The 20,762-nt window shown below is 30.4% G+C and overlaps 3 protein-coding genes across 7 annotated transcripts in view; 2 read left to right on the plus strand and 1 right to left on the minus strand.

Moving 5' to 3' along the window:
• Positions 1-1,578: 1,578 nt before the first annotated feature.
• On the plus strand, positions 1,579-8,963 carry LOC105428439 (dynein light chain Tctex-type protein 2B). Of its 2 annotated transcripts, none has more exons than XM_089077196.1 (4): positions 1,579-2,159; positions 2,406-2,539; positions 3,282-3,415; positions 8,733-8,963. In XM_089077196.1, the coding sequence occupies exons 1-4, from the start codon at positions 1,990-1,992 to the stop codon at positions 8,754-8,756; spliced, it is 462 nt and encodes a 153-aa protein (XP_088933322.1). In that variant the 5' UTR covers positions 1,579-1,989; the 3' UTR covers positions 8,757-8,963. The 2 variants fall into 2 exon arrangements, with proteins under 2 accessions (XP_088933322.1, XP_011639073.2); XM_011640771.3 differs by lacking the exon at positions 8,733-8,963 and adding an exon at positions 3,515-3,964 and having other exon boundaries at positions 1,582-2,159.
• Positions 3,630-18,482, minus strand: LOC105428440 (uncharacterized). Of its 2 annotated transcripts, none has more exons than XM_011640774.3 (11): positions 18,242-18,482; positions 11,547-11,701; positions 11,089-11,215; positions 10,854-10,971; positions 8,133-8,211; positions 6,892-6,943; positions 6,538-6,646; positions 6,318-6,405; positions 5,327-6,234; positions 5,035-5,238; positions 3,630-4,947 (listed from the first exon to the last, which is right to left on the minus strand). In XM_011640774.3, exons 2-11 carry the CDS (start codon positions 11,668-11,670, stop codon positions 4,813-4,815), a joined length of 1,944 nt encoding a protein of 647 aa, XP_011639076.2. In that variant the 5' UTR covers positions 11,671-11,701; positions 18,242-18,482; the 3' UTR covers positions 3,630-4,812. The 2 variants fall into 2 exon arrangements, with proteins under 2 accessions (XP_011639076.2, XP_011639075.2); XM_011640773.3 differs by having other exon boundaries at positions 18,208-18,481.
• A 745-nt stretch (positions 18,483-19,227) lies between these two features.
• Positions 19,228-20,762, plus strand: part of Ptp10D (Protein tyrosine phosphatase 10D) — a 36,753-nt gene continuing 35,218 nt past the window's right edge. For 2 of the 3 annotated variants that reach the window (XM_089077193.1, XM_089077195.1), the window contains exons 1-2: positions 19,229-19,480; positions 20,371-20,457. The gene's annotated coding sequence lies outside the window, so the exon portion shown is untranslated. Of the gene's footprint in view, positions 19,481-20,370; positions 20,458-20,762 lie in introns of all 3 variants that reach the window. The other variant, XM_089077194.1, reaches the window with a different exon arrangement.

The raw sequence follows: 20,762 nt of genomic DNA on the forward strand, positions 1-20,762 counted from the left end.
CATTTCCATCAAGTTTCATATTGTTACGAATATTCATAACTAATATAAAATTATTAATTGTTGAATTTTTAACCTTTAAATACTATACAATTTTTTAACTAGACTAGAACTATCGGAAACTCTTGAGAGATGTTAAAATATTTAATTCTTCTTGTACTTCAGAAAAGGATGTGTCATGTTGGTCATGAAGATAATATATTTATTTTTTGTTTTTTAATTTAAAAAATACAAAACTTTGTTTAAGATTTATCAAAAATTGCAGAACTACTGAAACTATCATTATTTTTTAAAAATTAATAAAACGTTGTTTCAACTTCACGTAATTTTTTTTGTCATACACTAAAGTACCGATTAATTTTAACATTAGTATATACATTTATCAATATGTTCATTTTATATGAAACGATACATAATATTTTATTTTAATATCATTATTTTGTTAAAAAATGAGAAAATTTCTTTTTTTTAAATATGCTATGTGTATGATATGTATGTACATATAAATATAAACATATTGATAAATAAATATATACTACGATAAAGTTAATTAGTATTTCAATCTATAACAAAAAAAAAAAATTACGCGGAGTTATAAATGTAAACATAATTCTTGATAAAGTTTCTTCGACGGTACGGACGCGACTGTCTATCTTTATCATTCTTGCGTCTAGCACGGAAGAGAACCACAAAAATGTGCACATTACCTACGCGAATAAAGGTACAGCTAAAACGCGTTTATGACCACTCTCAGGCCTCTCTCTGTTTACTGTATTAATTTTTTTAATTGTAAATAATAATTAAAAATATATAACTTTGTAGCTTTGTATTATTTACCAAAATTATTAATTGTATAATTAATAAATATTAAAATAAATTAAAACATGCGTGCGAAAAAGAAAACTGCCAATTAAAATTGGTGAAGATGATGGAGAGCCTTCACGAATTTAGATTTTATTCGATAAATATTCCGATTAAACAATAACAATTTTTATTACCAAACAATACAAATTGTATTATTGTATTGTATTATGTATTATATTATGATATATTAAGTTGTATTATGATGTATTATATTATTGTGTTAATATTGTGTTATGATGTTTCTTTTTTTCGTATTAAACTTTTACTTTTCGTATAAACTTTTGTATTTTTATTGAATATTATTGATTTATATTTTATATTGTAATAATTTTTTTTTATATTGTATAAAAAATAATAAATATAAGAAAATTTAAAATTTGCATATAAAGAAAAGAGGACGTCAAGAAGTGAAATTAGCGGGGGTGGTGGAGGGCCTCTACAAATTGACCAGTTTCTAAAAACGCAAGACAAATTATAGTATAGAAGTTTACTATAACTAACGAGATTTGTTAGAATTGTGATAAATAATCAATACGACACAATTCCGATTTTATGAGACAAAGACGGATAGAGATTGATCGTCCCTCTCTATCTAACTAACTGTCAGTTCTGCATATAGCAGACAGCACGGAACAAAACCACAAAATCGTGAACATAGCACGAATGAGAACTATCCAATCGTGAACATTGCCTACAGAATCATGGACGTTGGTTATGTAGTTCAATGTCCATGTTTTTATGGACATAGAGGCGCTTCGAAAAAAGTTACAGCTAAATCGCGGACATGCCTACTCTCAGACTTCTCTCTGGTTTTATTTCTCTTTGTCAGATGGGATATTCAACATATTCAGTTTAATCACCATTTGCAGAACATTTATTTTGCAATTAATTGAAAGTTTTCTGTGCTGAGGTTATATTTCTAGATTTAGGAGAATAATCCAATTTCAGTGCAAGGAATTTCCAACAGTTACAAAATAAACAGTCTACTGAACGTAACCAATAACGATTGATATTTGTAGTTGCTAATGGTTGCCTTTGTTGACATACAACTTTAATCAACATGATACGTTCATACTCAGTAAGATCTAGTAAGGTTATCTGACAGGATTGAAAAATTAACTGTTATAAATGGCAGAGGCAAAGCGAATAAATCAGTCTATGAAACATGATCCAAAACAAGATTCAACAGACACAGCACAGGAAGAAGAAAAAAAGCACATGAATTTGGAAACTTTTGAGGATGTTGGAGAGACAGTTCAGCAGCCAGTTTATCAGATTCGACCACATCTTCATGAAAAGTAAACTATTTATATTTACAAATGACATTGTATTTATAAGATGGATTAATTTTGATTGAAACTAATACCTGGTAAAACTAATAATATTACATTAATATTACAATTTCCTACTTATCAATATGTAACACAATATATACACGTAACAGTTACATTGCTGAATGGAAAATTATAACATTATACTAATACTAAATATGATTAAAATACATTAATACATATATTAAATATGATTAAAATTTGAATACTTAGGTTTAAACCTCTAAGTGCAAAAGAAATAATACATGACGTGCTATTTGATCAACTTGCTATGAAATCATATGATGCTCAGGCAGCTGCTCAATGGACCAAAGATATAGCAGATATTATTGAAATAAAAATTAAAGGTAATATTTTTTTGTACATATGTGTAATTTAAATTTATATTAATCCTTTCACTATCAAGGATGAGATATCTTGGTTCCACGATGTCATAGATACAATACTATGGATGTCTTGCTATCATGATGTCTATACAACATACTATGAACAAGATATCTTGCATCACAAGTGAGAGTATTAATCCTATTACAGGGCAATATATAAGAAAATTCAATATTATATTAGATTATAATAAATACTTGGGTGGTATAGATCATTTAGTTCAAATATTACACTAGCATTAATCTATATGGAAACATTGAAATTATACAAAAAAATTTTTTATTCATTTAATCGACATTATCATTTTTAACAGTATGGCAATTTAGAACTGTTTGCATAAAAACCAAAAATTTATCTATAAGGAAGAAATTATTTTGAGTTTAGTGGAAAAATACTGCATGAGGGACAATTACGATTGAAGTAGATAGTCTAATATAAGAACACCATTCCATTTTACTTCTCATTGCTTTCCAAGTAAAATACCACCCACAGAAAAAAATCTCATCCAACAAGACGATGTATAGTTTATACAAACAATAGTATATTTCAATGGAAATAAAGGTACGCCAGATATCCATATCATTGTATAGATGACATCATGGAACTGAGATATCTTTCTTAGTAGTGAAAAGGCTAATCATCATTTTTAAAGTCCTATATAAATATTTATCATACAGCACTTTTTTTCTTTTTATATGTTCTCAGAATTACAATTTAAGAGATATAAGTATATTGTCAATGTTGTTTTGGGACAGCAACATGGTGCTGGAATAAAAATAGGTACACGATGTATTTGGGATGCTGAAGCTGATACATATGCCTATGATAGTTTTATTAATGTAAGAAAATGATAAATATTTTATATATAATTTATTATTATACAGTGGGATGTTATTTTTATATTCTTCTTTCTGATTTGATTGCATGTGGTTTTTCAGGATACTATATTTTGTGTGGCTATAGTATATGCAGTTTATTTTTATTGAAAAACATTTTCTAGAAGAATGTAAGTTTATGAAATGTACATGGACAAAATGCATGAATGGAAAAATATTGTTTAGAAATATCAGCAAATTTATTAAAATACAACTTATTATTGCCATACATTAATACATGTGCGACACATGTTAGATGCCATAATATGACACAATTTTTACATATAATTACAAATAACATCCATATAACACATAACGTTATGTGCACGATTATATTTGCAGTGATATTTTCCATTTACATGGTTCTTTTACATACTAAAATTATTATAGCACCATAATTCACGGTAGTATATTATAATTAAGATTCGTTTATCCTATTTATTACAATATTTGTCATGATTTGTTCTTATTTATTTTTAGCAAGTCACTGTTTTAATAAATAATTTAAATGTATTTAATGTAATTTTGTGTTCAGAATAACATTAATTGTAGGAATTTTGCAAAAGAAACATCTTACAATTTGATTTAAATAATCCATTATCAATATTATACGAAATACTATATTTGCGTTTCTTGCATGAAAGTTATACATTGCAACAGGCAATGTAAATAAAAATATAAAAATATACTCATATATTAATAAAAATTTTAATATATGAAAATATTTTATATACTATTAATTAATTTATTATTCATTTTGTTTATTATATATATATATATATATGTCTATTATTGTGAAATATATAATAATAGAAACTTGAAACATATACAAAAGCAAATGTTATATTGCATTTAAAAATTCTTAATAATTTGTCACTGGAAAAAATAATATTTATAAAAATAAAATAAATAGCTTTTTGATATATTTCTGCTATATTTATAAATAACTATACTTATGTTAACATAAAATTTCTCTTAATAAGTATGTATTAACGACTATTTTTATGTAACAGGACAATTTACTTTGATTATTTGCCTGCTAAATAATCTGTCACGTATTAAATATTAACACATATATATGTAAAATTGTTCCTTTTAACCATTTAACCAGTTTTTATATTTAAAATGAGATAAATGTATAGCTTAAAGAAAAAAAGAAAAAAAAAAAAGCATAACATGTAACTCGACGAACATATCTCATATTGGCAAGGAAGAATTATGAAATTTATAAAATTCTACTCTAAAACTATATATTTTTCTGTTAACTTTTCTGTTTTCTTTTGATTATATCAATAACAAATTTAAATTGTGTAAATGTATATGTGTCAAGTACTTCATTAAATTATTAATGTAATAATAAGTTACATGATGACGCATGGTAATGCGCAGCATAATGGGAGGCAAACTGGGACAACGGCACCTCCTTTGCTGCTTTTACTTTTGCTTTTGCTAGAAGCCTCGTGTTCGTATTTTGCGCTAGCTTTTTCCCATCCTCCCTGAAAGTTTGTAGAAAAGATTGATTAATTGAATATCGTGAATTTAAAAATTATTTCATATAACGCATAAAATATTCTTTAACTTACACTAGATTGTGATATGGCTGAACTAGATTCTTCCTTTTTGGTGAATTCTGCCGAACCTGGAGGATAATAGACCGGTGGCCCAGCAACATTTTTGCTTTTAACTTTCGGTGGTGTATGTGGGACGAAATCAACTTCTTTTTTCGTAGCCGGTGATCCCTTTTTCTTCTGACGTTCTTGTTTCTCTATATCTTCCAATACTTCTCGCTGGAATAAAATACATACATAGAATCATTATCGCATAAATAAAATACGATATCGCATAAATAAAATACGATATAAATTATTACTTTACCTCAGAATCAGAGAACGAAGCCATTAGATCTTCCAATTTTGTTGGTGGTCCTTCGCCATTAGCGACTGGCTTAGTAGGATATACTTGAGCACCAGTTGGAAATGGTTTTGGCAGAAGGACCTCGTGGTCATCGGCATTCTTGCTCGGCGGTACTGTCGTTGTAGTATTCGAAAACTTGTAAATCGTTGTGTTAGATTGTGGCGGTGTACTTTGCCGCGGATAATAGCTCGTGTCTGGTTTGTCGGATATCGGATGACGTCCACTGGACGGCGGCTTGCCAGATCTATACTCTTCGAAACGATTAATGGTCCTAGTGTGCGTCTCGCTTACAGTAGGTGGTTGATTTTGATATATGACGGTCGTGCTGTCGGGATGATCGCCTGGTTCATGACCATTAGGGTAATTACCGTCAACCTGGTAATACTTCTCGGTCACAGTAGTTTTAGTTTCAATGTTCGACGGTGGACTGCGATAAGAGTAAGAAGGCTGCGTCGGTTGACCATGGTGCTCCTCACGGTAGAACTTCGATTCCTTGTGGAAGGTTTTCGACTTCTCGGTGATATCGGTTGGTGAACTGCTGTATCTGATCGGTGTACCGGGATGTCCCTCCGTCACGGTCTGATAAGTGATTGTCTTATCTGCGGTGGTAGTTCCGCTTCTTGGTAGGGTGTACGTGATCGTTTGATCGCCAGGCAGCACAACGCTCCCTGGCACATTGCCACCTGGTAAATATGTCTCTGGCGCTCCCGGTAGCTCATAGGTGTAAGTCTTTATGGTAGTGGTTACCTTTGTGTTTGGACCAGGTGCCAGATTGATTGGTATCGATGGACTTGGCGACGGGACTACATATTCGATGGTTTTATATTCTTGCGGACTTTGTGTCGGTCGTGGCTCGACAGTTTGGTAACCTTTGAAAACAAAAGATCACTCGTTTACTCTAAATGGTAGATTAAAAAGTAGTTATAATTTTTTAATATTCTTTTTAAATTACCAGTCTCGTGAAGATACTTGACATCTTTTTGAATTCCTGGCAGAGGAGAAGTTTGTTTCGAACCAGACGTTGAACTGTCGCCGTAGATCTATATAGTAGATAAATATAATATAATTATGTTAGTGTTAATTGGATTATATTTATTAATATTTATTAATAAAAATGTTTCTAAAAATTGATTTTTTGACATGTAACATATATTTATAATAATTTTGCTCACCAGTTCTTTATTAACTACTGTTTTTTTAATAATCGGTTCCGTACTTTGATATGTATATGGGCTTGCTGGAATTTTAGTCTCCTCGTAAGTAGTTTCATGGATGTCGTCCCTGTAAAGATAAATTTTGTTATGTCTATACTGCAAAATTAATAAAAATAGTTTTAGATGAATTATTTGCACCGTCTGCAATAAATTTCTTTCAAACGACATGCATAAATTACAGACAATTGAGAAATATGAGTTTATTTCTATTTTAACGGAAAATATATGTTACGCGATCGAGTCGAGTCACTTGGCATCCATTCAGGAAATGAAGGTATTTTGGAACTATGAGGCAGAACTGTGTGTACTTACATCAAGGGCGCGCCAGTGAGAGGCTGTTTGCTTTCTGATATGACCCATGAATCTAGAATAATAAATCATACGGTATGTTATTATTATGAGTGTCCAAAACACGATAATAAATTTAGAAAAATAAAAATAAAAAAATCTCAAATTATCCTTAAAAATAGTCCTCAAGTGGATTTTATTGATACAAATATTTCTGATCGAGATAAATATTCTCACCAACAGTCGTCCTTATCCTTATAATATAGTAACTCGCGTGTGTATCTCTTTTCTATTAGTTCTCTTTCACGGTCTTTTTCTCTTATCTTTCTTTTCGGAGAGCAATGGAGTCATGAAGAAATCGGGTCAACCTTCTGCCATAAGCGGTCCTAATATGGCTACACTTGTGTGTTATGCGTGACCGCAAAGAACATGAGCGTACCACCTCTGCCAAATACAGAGATACAGGGAAAACCTTCTTACTTCCAATACGTTTTCTTTACGACGAAGATGAATAATGCTTTGAAAAGTTCTCTCTATTCTTCCGATTTCTATAATATTTAATGTTGCAAAGATATCGCAAACAAATGTACTTGAAAACATTTTTAAAAATTAAATTTAATAATAATTAAAAAGATTTTCCACGCTTGGCGTGGAAAATATAAAAAGATGAGCCGATTGCTTAATATAATATAAAAAAATCAATTCCGTGAGGTATTTCTTTATTTAAAATATTCCTCATTAATTCGATATATTATTTTTGCTAAATTCTTGTTTCCATTAAGAATCCTGTTATACACGTGTTTGAGCATCTTTATTGAATTTCATGAAAATAAACGCAACTTCGAACTTTAATCTTTGGAAAACAGCGATAATTAAGATAGGATAAATATGTTATCTCGTTCTTATACTCCTTTCCTTCGCAGTACAAGTAGTTTGCACTAAAGATACGAATAACGCTCAAGTCTGATTCGTTTGATTTTTTCATCAATTAACCGTAAACCAGCAAGGCCGTTGCATTCCTTAAAAGGCGTGACATGAGCAACCGGCTTTCCTACCTTCCTTGATCGCTTCACGTTCGTGCGCTATTCAACGCGACCCGACGGTATTATTTGTCTTAGTTAATTCAAAGAATCTTATAAAAATCCGTTTTGCGACAATATCGCTAAACTCTATGCAAAGCTGTGTATAATATAATAAACAACAAATATATGTTATTTATCAAATTTCAAATTACATTATGTATCAATTAACGTAAATTTTCCTACCTGGTTTCCCGTCCAAATCTTTGTTATAATGATATGAGACCTGCTTGTATGCTATCGTTTTGCTTTGACCGGGTTGGACCTGCAAACGTAAAAAGAAAACGTCACGAGGCAGAATCTCGCATGTATCTCGGTATGCATAGGCATTCAGGTCATCCGTTTTTATAGCAACGATCCGATCGTAACAAATTAGTGCGAGCGATGCGTGGGCAGTGTCAGCACCGGACTCTCCTTATAAGACTTTGATTATGACGGTCCTACGTAAGACACATGGGCGGATCGGTAACAATATCTGAATTCCGGAGAACAACTCAGGAATGAAGATTATTTTAACTGCAAAACGCAGCCACGCAGTAAAGTTATTAAAGTGTGAAATAAAATAAATTATTTTTAAGTAAAACAAATTATTTTTGTTTTAAATAAATAATTATTTTTTAAATGTACCTTTTTAAATGCTATAACTTTTTAAATGTATAATTTTTGCATAACGCGTTATTTTGTGTGCGATAAAATTTTGACACGTTGATTCCATAAATTGCAATGGCACGTAAATAAGAGGTGTGAGAATTTTATAGATTGTTTCGTTACATTCTATCGTTTCAGCTAACGATAGGCAACGTTGCTTAAAGATCTTAGAGCCCATTAAGTTTAAAGATATATCCGGTTGAAATGCAAGGAGTGTAAGAGCAAACCAATTTATTTTCATTGAACGTCGGATTACAAGCCATACGATCAGCGAGCGCTGCAATTACCTACCTCGAGGCCTCTGTTACACGCAAGACTGATTCTGTGCCTTATCATGATCCTCTAATGTCCAGTATATCGCGTAAAATGGTAATATCATTACTATAATTACGTGGCTGTCCCGAGCATCATTATCGAGTCGAACGTTTTAACGCGTTTCTATTTTCTCTTTTCTCTAGTTAGGAAACTGTCTCTGAAAATTACCAATGTATGAGGAATATATCATTGCTTGCAAGCATTTTAGAAAGTGGAAAATCACATCCAGTCAGACATTTAGAATATAAATCCTAATCTTTATCATAATTTAGATATCGTCATACAAAAAGTAATGCAACAATATTGCAAACAAAATCAAATTTTAATTATTGTAATAATTATAAAAGAAAAAAAACTTGAGATTTATAACGTTTTACTTATTTAAACCATTATTCTCTTCACTTATTAAAGTATCGTTCGAAACTTCGCATCCAGGTAAGAGGTCAGTAGATAAATACGAAAGCGAGGGTGTGGTGATTATGATCGTTGGGCATCATAATTTGGCTTCCAATTAGACAGTTTTACGAGCAATTATTCTAATATAATTACACGTCTGATTAAACTATTTTTGCTTAATGCTCGATTGATTCTTCGAATATCATGGAAATCGCGATTTTAAATATACGAATGATCTCGCTTATTCCTCGCAGAGGAATGTCTTTAACGAGAGATAACATTGAGCGTTCGCTAGATGCATTTGGAACCCCCGGGGCAAATAGATGCAATCTACATGGCGTATAATTGGAGCCACGGCGTCCAGCGGGACGCATAAAACTCGGTGAATGTTAACATAGAAGTGATTTAATACTTTGCATTTAACAATCTACCGCGCTTAATTTATATGTATAATACTGTGTACGAGTGTTGTAAATTTGCTTTTAATAATAATGTCGTTGGATTAATGTCACTGATAAATGAATACACGGTACGATTTATTAATGCTAATCGATTTTCTATTGTTATCTACGTTTTACCTCAGTAAATAATATTAATATGTATATATATTTTTAAGTGTGTATTAATTTATTTATTTACGACTTTTAAGTAGCAAAATCAAATAATTGGACATGTTGAACATAAAAATACAATCTATTTTTTTTTATGAAATATTAAAAATATATAAATGATTAAATTTTTAAATCAATTAAATTTTAAAATAATAATTTTTGCGACTCAATATTTTCTTTTGAAAAAATTGTCTATTGTATATATCTATTATATTGTCTATTATATATATCGAAAATATAATTTATTAAATTTTTATTTTTTGCTTGGTTACGCTTCGACCGGTATTAACTTTTATCTGCTCTTAAGTAGCTTTACTTAATTAACATAAAATAATCGAAATAATCGTTTTCTCTTCAAGAACACATCCAGTAATCTCGGCAAAAGCATGGCAGTATGCGAAACTAGTTTCTTGCATGCATTAATCACGCAACGCATTCCTTTTTTTTAAGAAACCAGTACCGTCAACATCTACGTGATTTCATCCAACACGTGTCGAGATTATCGTTTCCCATTTTTAAATTTTATCCGCGGGCTAATAATCGATTTTTTGTAGCAAGCAATAATATGGAAACTCATATTTTAAATTTAACTCCTATATTTTCATGTTTTGTAATCTGTTAGTTAATAAAATCTGTTAGTTAATAAAAAATGTATTCATTTTTTTGGAAAGTAGTAACGCGATATTAAATGATATTGAATGAGACAGAATAAAATTCACTTGTACCTATAAAACTATAACTTCTCAGGACATAAATTTATTTGTGCAGTAAGATAAGATTTCTTTGTAAAAGCAGAATTGTGTACAAATCCAAAATTGTTCTTCAATTAATAAGTAAACAGTCATACTACATTTTCTAATTAGACGTTAAATAAGCTATTGAATATTCAATTTACAATATTCTAATAACGCAAATTCTTTTGAATTTAAGAACTTACATCTTGCAGCTCCGCGTCCAGATGTTCCAGTCCCGGTATACCGCTCGGTGTACCAGTTGGACCGGTACTGACGAATTTTTCAGTGGTAGTCACCCTCGAACGAGTCGGAGACATGGGTCTGGAAAATAATTTTTAAATTAATATTTATTATGATATATTTTTACATAAAAAAAGATACTATTGATCGCATAAGAGATATGTCATTATTGGATTATCGTTCAACTTGATTTCTCACCTGCCCTCAGAGACCACTCTAGTGGGATTGGCAGCTACCCGATATTCAACTTGAGGCAAAAGTGTTCTGTCTCGGCTAGGAGTGGCACTTCTCGAAACACTCGTCTGCAGATCCTCGAGAAGTGCGTCTAAAAGAGCCAAATGAATCAATTTAACATGTCATCATTAACGAAAAATAGAGAGAGGAGAAAGATCTGAGAAGATGAATCTGAGTATCTGAACGATTTCGATAGTTCTTAATTCTCTAATTAAAATTATGTATTACATAAATTTTGTTTTACATAAATATTATTATCAATCAACAGAAAGAAGAATAATTACATCATTAAAAGTTTGATAAATCGTTTGTGTGTGCGTTGTGCGCGCGTAACTAATTTATTCGATGAAAAAAGAGAGGGGCGGAAACGAACAACGGATGGATAGGGTTACACATCTCTGGTGGCACATTTAAAGGTTTACCCAAGTTGTTTTCGAGGCTGCTGGCCGTGGCTGCTCCGTCTCTCTGGCCAGATATAGGACCGCCATGACTCACGATCTTTCTGCTGGTGTGCGTCGTCGTTCGCTCCCTCACGGCTGCTGACATTGTATTCTTCTTAAACCCTGCCTCACGAAATCTGTAACGGGTAACATGGAAGGCTTGACCGACATCCCGATTAATTTGATTAATTTTATTGTAACCTACCAATCAATTTTATTGGGAATATTTATCAGATAATAACAAGATCTTTGGAGCACGTCGAGTAACTGGAACGACTGGAACGACGGTAGTATGAACGGATATTTCTCCTTGTAACGCGCTACTTATAGAAGTATGGGTTTATAAATAGAATTGATATTAGGATTCGGGTCTCTACAGAGAGCTACAGACTTTCGCAGAAACTTTCGCACCCGCCACTCGAAGCCGGTTTATGAACAAGATTCGCGCAACAGCCGTGACCAGGCCTGGCCAGTTTTAGGTCCGAGTGGGTGTAGATTCCTGATTTCCGTCGCGCATACATGATTTTTACCTTAATCGTAAAAAGCCGTTTCTCAACTATTGAATACTTGACAAAATATTTTCCAGGAAAAATTCGTGGACTCAAATAATTTTATATTGACAGTCTATTAGAAAATATCACCGCGTTTTACTTTAGAAAACGACATTAAAGCATTAACATTAAGTTCTATTGAAATTGAATTCGAAATATACGTATAAGAATATAAAGGAATGAGATAAGTCTGAGAACTAAATCGGCGGAAATGCCAAATAGTCTCATATTTATTCCGGTGGAGGCTCCAATGCGAATGAGGCCAGGGGGCCAAGGAGGCCTTCCAAGAATCGGCAGCTAAAGAGGTACTCATTCATATGATCGTCTCTGAAACCTCAAAACACATGATACTTTCTAGAACGTATGCGTATTTTAGTGGCTATTGCGCGAATAATTCTGACATGTTGATCATAATATAAAAAAAAAAGAGTTGCGATCCAAATTTGGTAATGATTGGCATCTCTTATTGGAGACAAGTTTTGGCAAAGTGGCCCAAGGTCAGATAAATCCAAACCAAGGTCAATTATAGTATCGTGCGTGCCTCCACGATGAATGTCGTTGTCTTGATTGTGGTTTACGAGTTGTTAATGACTCCATACTCGTATACGCACTTATCAAGAGTACTATTAAAGATATTTTTACTCTCCGAAAAGACATAGCAATGACAACATGTGAATTGTTTTCACAACTTAACAATTTTAACTTGCACTTGATTATGTCTTTGCAAAGATGTCTTTTTTGTAATATAGACATATCTGTATATAATATAAATGTATCAATATTATAATATACAAAAGAATATATTTTATCGTAATTTTGATAATTTATTCTAACATTTACACTATTAATTATATTTCTTTGATTATAATATTTATAAATAATATTCATAATTCTCCTATAGTTAGATTGATTTATAAAAGAGATTGAGAATGAAAAAGGCGATAACGAGTTTATGCCATTTAGATTTGAACTTTATCGCATAATTTCATTTTCAGACAGCGTTATAAGTTGACTTCAAAGGCATGCCGCGTCATTCCTGTTTAATATAGAGCACACGTAACTACTTGATCAGCTCGAATGAAGAGTATTGGATGCAGTGGCGTAATTAAAATGCGAGTTGTTTGACGTCTTAGAAAAAAAGATCGATAAAGCTCATTTCTTGTGGCATTAAACCATATTTGCAAAATATTCATGAAAAATGAGTAATTTCTTGATATATGGAATGATAAAATAATCATAATTTGTCAATCACAATTAGCCTAATTTGAACTTTGGAATGATTACATGTAACCGTATAATATTATCAATTGCAACAATTACGCCACTGATAGCAGACGATGTAACTGCTTTAAGCAGATAGTTAGCCGGTCATCGTCAGTGACATTGTACCGTGCCCTCCAAGGTTATCGAGTCAATCGAAATGATGATGACTGCGATTCGTTCAATTCTAAGAAGACTACCTAATCGGGATTCTACTTGGGTTAATACTAAATACTAAAGACTCGATGGATACGGAGCATTTATCTCCCCCTTTCTTTTTCCTCCGTATTATTCGCTTATTTTTTTAAATCGTGAATCTAATTTGCACGAACACAGATGTATTCTTCAGCTCGCAAAATAATAATTTCAGCTTGCAGAATGTACCTGCGCATCACCTGATCGTGATTTTTGCTCAATTATTTTTGTCTCATTCAATCATAAAAAAGTTGCGCGCAGTAGGAGGAAGGGAAAAGAACAAGGAACATTTGTACTGCAAAATTATTATTGGTCCATAGATACTATTTATTTAAAAATGAGTGTATATTTCTTTCGTGTTAAGATGTTAATTTAAATTTCAAACAATTCCAAAAAGCATTAAATACTATTGCATTAATAAAGTATCTTATTTTATTATGTAAGTAATATTGTTATATATTGTAATATTATTATATAGTGAATATTGAAGCAATGTTATTCATTCAGTTATTTCCTCGAATTAAAAAAGAATAGAATTTTTGAATTTAAAATGAAATATTTTTGAACAAAATAATTTATAGATTTGCAATAGTCAAATATTAGAAACCATTATAACACGCAATTATATTGTATATATTGATTTATAACCTTTTGTTAACAAAAATGATATATTTTATTATAAAAAACATATTTTGTTTTAAAAAAATATTCTTAACGAAATTATTTAAAATTATGAATATTCCACACGTCGACAAAGATTATTAATATCATTGAACATAAATAGGAATATTCCTAACAACAAAAGAATTATAAGAAAATGCATTATTATTCTAAACATTAAAAGAGATTGTGTTGAACACTAAAAGAGATCGTGTTGCAACTACGTGATTATGTTACATCGTTACTACTGCTGCATATTAACGCATCATAGCATTTCTGTAATGCTGCGTTACGAACATTGTCTTATATGTTACAGCCATATATTACACATTCAAATGTATATTACATAACAATATCTTATTTGATTTTTGATTCTATTAATTACGGAATTATACTGATTATAAGCTATTTGAACAGTATAATTCATATGTTTCGATTTTACTAAACATATGGTGAAAATGTATAAAAGATATAGACTTACAACTGTATCAACGAGAGAAAGTTCTGTATTTGCATTCACAACACAATTGCGCAAACGATTGTAAAATAACATGAATAACTCAGTGGAATGAGTTTCTCTCATTAAGTATTCATTGAATTTCAAAAATATTTATAACATTTTCTGTTGACATTTACATAAAAAACACTTACAAGATATTTGTATAAAATTGATATTAATAACAGATATTTTATTCTCATTTTCAATTGAAATAATTTACTAATATTTTATAATTACAATATTTTTTGCAAGTGCTATAAAAAAAATTTTGTGCATAATATATATGTGTGCTGTATTATGTATATATGTTTGTGTCGATATAACGTTTTTATAATATAATTATTCTAAAAAACGTAATCTGATTTTCTAATATTAGAAAAGAAATTATTTTTTTATATGAAATTAGATATACATAATTTAAAGTATCTTTGTGAAGTATTAATTTATGTTTAGATAGTCCTTTTTTATGATTTTTGCCTTATTAAGAAAAAAAGAATTTCTCATCTTAATGATCGATTGTGAAACTCCCGATTTAAATTCTTGCACCGTATTACTTCGAACTAGTAATTTGACTGTAATTGAAACGTGATGTTATTATTGATTATGTGAATGATTATTAAGTCTCGTGATACTCGAAGAGAAATTCTCGTGTCCGATGTCTTAGTATTTTGCATGTGTAACCATTAATGAAAAAGAAAGAGCATAAACATTCCAAGTTTATCTTGTCAAATGTGATTAACTCAACATTTAAGTATATAAGTTTATATAAACAGATACTATCAAACTTCCTTATCAATCATGACATTGTAAAAAGTAATAAAATTATAACAGATTATTATATATTATAAAACTTTTTTAATTTTGAATTTTACATTCTTACACAAAACAGGAATATAAGATATAATAATAATATAAGAAAAATTTAAAAGAATTTAAGAAAAATATTAAGAAAAAAAATATAAAAAAAATATTAAGAAAAAAATTATTTTTGGAATTGCCGTTTGTAACAAATAAACTTCAACACAAGTCATTAATTACTCATGTACATACGTACGAAAGATATAAAAAAATATAAAATCTTGTATAAGTTTAAGAATAACATTTAACATTACGTGGATGGCAATAGTCCAACTAACTGGCGCCCAAAATCTCATCTCATCTCATCTCATCTCATCTCATCTTATCTCATCTCCCTTTTTCATTTCCTTCTTTGTCCGTCGCCGTTCTTTGTTTAACTAGTTTAAATATAACCCATTCACTTTTATGTCGTTATTTACTTCTTGGCTAACAGATTTCCTACTGTCAGCATATTTTACACGAATAGTGGATTTTTAATGGCATTCTGACAAAATCCAATTGCTAGTTAATGCTATTTTGCAAACGTGCACAAGCAAACCGTGAATTTTGGCATGTTTACAGTGCCAAGATAAAACTTACACGTGACTGTCATTAACTGTTTTCAGCAGCTGTATATCCGTAATGATTTGAAATGTATAAAAATAAAGGAATATAATCTTTAATTTTAATTGAATATTTTTTAAAAAATATTGAAAATTTCATAATACCAACGGAGTTCTAATATTAAATAATATGTTTCGATATCAGAAAATTAAAATTTGCAAAGTTTATTGTTTCGACATAAAAAAGCGATGAGAAATATACATGACTCTATTTTTGGCGCGCTAACCCGATGGTAAGAAGCTTTATAAATCATGAGCCAATATGTTTTTGGCTTTGCGCCTATTTTTACATCTACTTTCGTCACATCGCGTCCTCTTTTTTTCTCACCTCAGTTGTACAAATCTGTTTCATTTATTTTCTTACGAGTCAATTTCATGCAAAAATATATCTTTTGCCAAATAATGCTGATAGAAACGAAAATAGGGGGGAAAGCAAGGATCAATTTCCAAAAATATGATATTACAAGTCTCAACAATTAGTTTCAGTCTTTTTTCCTTGATTAAACGTTATGCTAATGAAGATGAGATAATTTACAACCGTGTTAAAATATTGCACTGTGTCAAAGAGTTTCCGTTTATTCTCGAATGTTATTCTTATGTATTATGCATTGCTTACGAAGCTCTTAATGAACGTTGTAACGTCTATAGTGACGCATGAATTATGCATATGTATTTATTCTGAGCGGTCTTTAAAACGCACCTAACATGGATGAGAGATCCGCGAAGTCGGAAAGTGGGATTCGACCTTCCGCCTATCTTCAATCATCTGCTTACCGTATTACATATTGTTGAACTTCTAATTGACATAGCGGACTTGTAATTAGTATTACACTATTATATAAAATTGTCGCATTTAAAAATTTTATTTTTAGAAGACTTAAAATAAAATTTGATCGATTTTTTTTACATATTGTATCAAAATAACATGCAGTAATTTGGATCTCAATAAAATAATTATAAAATATTTTACATATAATTTATAATAAACATTTACAAAACATTTACAAAAGAAAGTACTATAATCTTAAGATTTGTTGCTAAAATAATTCGTACTATAAATTTTATAAATTATATTTGTTATAAATAAATACAAAAAGATATCTTTTTATTTTTCTTATGTGTAATAAAAGATCAAATTACAAATTGAATATTTGTTATTTTAATTTATTTGTAAAAATAATTTTTTTGTGTTCCATGCAGTAATGAATTAATTAAATCAGAAAATTGAATTGATGTAAAGTACTTCTAGAGAGAAATAAGTTAGCATTAAATTAAATCTGCATTATAACAATCTGGAATGAAAATTATAAATTATTTTCAAGTTGAAATGGCTTTTTTAACCTCGTAACGTCAGGAATCATGGCGTGTTAACCATGACATGTGTGGCATAATGACGGTCGCTGTTTGCAGTCATTCAAAGGCATTGAGGCATTTTCAATGACGGAAGATTAATTACTACATGGGCTGATAGTGTAGCAATCAGTGTTACTAATAATAATTCAATACAAACAGATACATAATTGCAAGGGCAACTATATATTAAGGTAATTAAGATAATGTTAATTCTGATTTCGCTAATTTGCTAGCTAGCAATTAATTATTGGACTTAATTTATTAGTAAACTTTAATTGGATTCAATTTACAATATGATCAGATTATTAGAATCATTTATATCTAGATTATAATCATTTTTGTTATTTATTTAAATACACGAATATAAATCAGACTACTTCGTGCAGTATTTGCAATTTTTAATTTTTTTGCGGTATTTAGTCTATGATAATACATTAAAAATATCCGCGTATCATCAGTTTACAAATATTGAAAAATTTAATATTTATATTAAATTCTTGTACATTTTAATTGATAAATTTTTTTCGATATGAATACATTTACAAAACTCGTAATATATATATATTATATAAATTTAAGTATAAAACTAAACAGATTTAGATTGTATTTTCGGTGACATATCAGAGAAAACATATTGTAAAATAATATGTGGCCATTCTTCATACCTCGCGAGAAGAGGGTAATCCGAAATTTACACACCGGCTAGATCACTTTTTTCTCCGTCTCGTTTTCTTTCCAGCGACTTTGCTCACGCGTCGGATCCAACCGATCAATCCTGGCCGAGCGAGCGGTTCACGAGACACCGGATTGACCGTCCGTCCAGGACTGGTCACATACACTTGCTACGCCGCTCGCCAGAATCCGTCGTGGGTAGACAGGACCAGGGCGTGCGCATGCGCGATAGATCGCGAATTGTTAGATGTCCCCGACCCGTGGAAACCTTCGATCATCGTGTTCAAGATCGAAAGATCATCAATATTATGAAACGTCCAATGTCTGATGTTTGATAGATTCAAGATTAAATCGGATCGATAAATATATAACTTTCATTGCAGTAAAAATGTAATTTTAATGAAATTTATGTAAATTTAAAGCATATACAATCAAACATAACGACATAATTAAAAATTGTTTAACAATTATTTTAATCACTTTGGATGTTGTAACATGTATATAAGAACTTAATTAAATTTTCAGGAATTTACATTCATCCAAGTTTTCCGGACAAGGTATTTGTATGTAAAACTTACTTTATTTCTACGTCTATAAACACATTACGTAATTAATATAATAAATTATTATTATAGAAAATATCAATCATCTTTCGAATATATACTCTTGCTTATATTATTGTTCTTTCCTTTCGCTCATATTTTTACAGCCTTGTAAGTGCTATTAATCTAGAAATTATTATTAATAACAAGTCTGATAAATAATGTAATGACAATGCAGATCAATATGAGTTGACAAGCATAAATTGATTTATAGTTACTTCCGGTATTTTTTTATTAATAATAATAACATAATTCATTTGATCATTATATATATATATATATATATATATATATATATTATATGGTATGCACAATTATTGACACTTTTTGTTTTTTGTCATAAGTGCTTCTAATGTAATATGAAAAAAAGTCAAAGAAATTAATATACAAATCTTTTTTTTGTAATTAAGCTGTTGATGAAGAATAGCTGTTTATTCTTAAAAGGTCTGCGGACCAACTGCTTCGACGATGACGTCATGACGAGAAGAGATGAAAGATGACAAAAGATACCTCAATCTGTTGCTGACGTCAGATTTTGCCCTCGCCACACTGTCGGGAATGCATATTTATTTGATGTTGTGGGTAGTCGAATGTATACATAGCCAATTATGTCATTGACGAAAATGACGGAATCATTCATTGGTGTTGAACTTGTTTCTAGATAGTAAGTACAAGTTTTCTTACCAACAACTGTTAAAGGAGTAGATGATAAATATGATAAAAATTCATGAATTGTTTTATTACTATTTTATTAAAGTCACTTGATTATATATATTAAAATAAAATTACATTTATCTTTTTTTCTTACGTACATTTACATTTTCTTTTTTAATGTATGTGCATTTTTCATAAAAGAAGATGAACTTTACTTACTCGAATATGCTAATAGATGTCACTAAGACAACTATTTTATTTATCAAAATACAATAGAATATAAAATAAATATCTTCACATTGCATATTGCTTTTTTATATCCGTAAAAAAGAAAATAAACTTCAATTTTAGAAAAGTACAAATTGCGTACAGTATTATTTTATTTATTGTAACAATAATTTAAAAAATATAATTTATGTTATAAATAAATAATCTTCCTAAATTTATATAAAAATTTGTTTACTAAATGTACGTAAGAAAAAAAGATAAATGTACTGCAGCTTTTCTTCCAGCTTTATTTGCTCAGTCATCTCTTTTATTAGGACAAGGATATGGTGAAAGTAACATGACTCTCTGATGGCATAATTAGAACGTATTTTTATATGCTACAATTAAATGACAGCTGGATAATTTTTCATTTTATTATTAGCTATTAAATCAAATGCTCATAAATTATTTTAAGAAAATAATTCCATATTTTAAGAAAATATGAAAAGTTTGTCGAAATGTTTCGTTACTTGTTATATGCTTTCACCATAAGTATGTAAAATAAAATTTTTGGAACAAACCAAGATACTTAAGAAGTTGCCATGTTATTGATTTTTTTTGTTTTCTGCTGGTGTCTTGAAATAAATATTAGATACACATAATTATAAAATCTAACACTTATTTTAACAACAGGGCGCTAATGCTAACCACGTCTCTGACTTTGAAGCTCACAGAGACACCTGCGTAGGTGTGGGAGAGCAACGACTTCTCTGAATAAAGGTGATACACCAATGGAGATTTATCCTTGTGTGTGTATATGTGTACATGTATGCATACATGTGTACGTATGTCGCGTACGCGTGCGTGTATCAGGTGGCGATTGTCGGTTCAGGAACAACGCTGTGGAGGGCAAAGGCCGGGGGGGGGAGAAACAACGAAGTGTGGTCGAGGGAAGCTGTATAGCAAGAGATGACAGTCGAGAGGAAGAAACGGGAGATGTATATGTAGTCGTTATTTTATGTGTGAACGAGGATACGAATGTGTTAGTCTTATCTTACTTCGGTGCGCGTCAGGGAAGAGCGGGG

This window comes from Pogonomyrmex barbatus, unplaced genomic scaffold (assembly GCF_055798465.1).
Source record: "Pogonomyrmex barbatus isolate J1 unplaced genomic scaffold, ASM5579846v1 scaffold2, whole genome shotgun sequence".
Taxonomy (NCBI): domain Eukaryota; kingdom Metazoa; phylum Arthropoda; class Insecta; order Hymenoptera; family Formicidae; genus Pogonomyrmex; species Pogonomyrmex barbatus.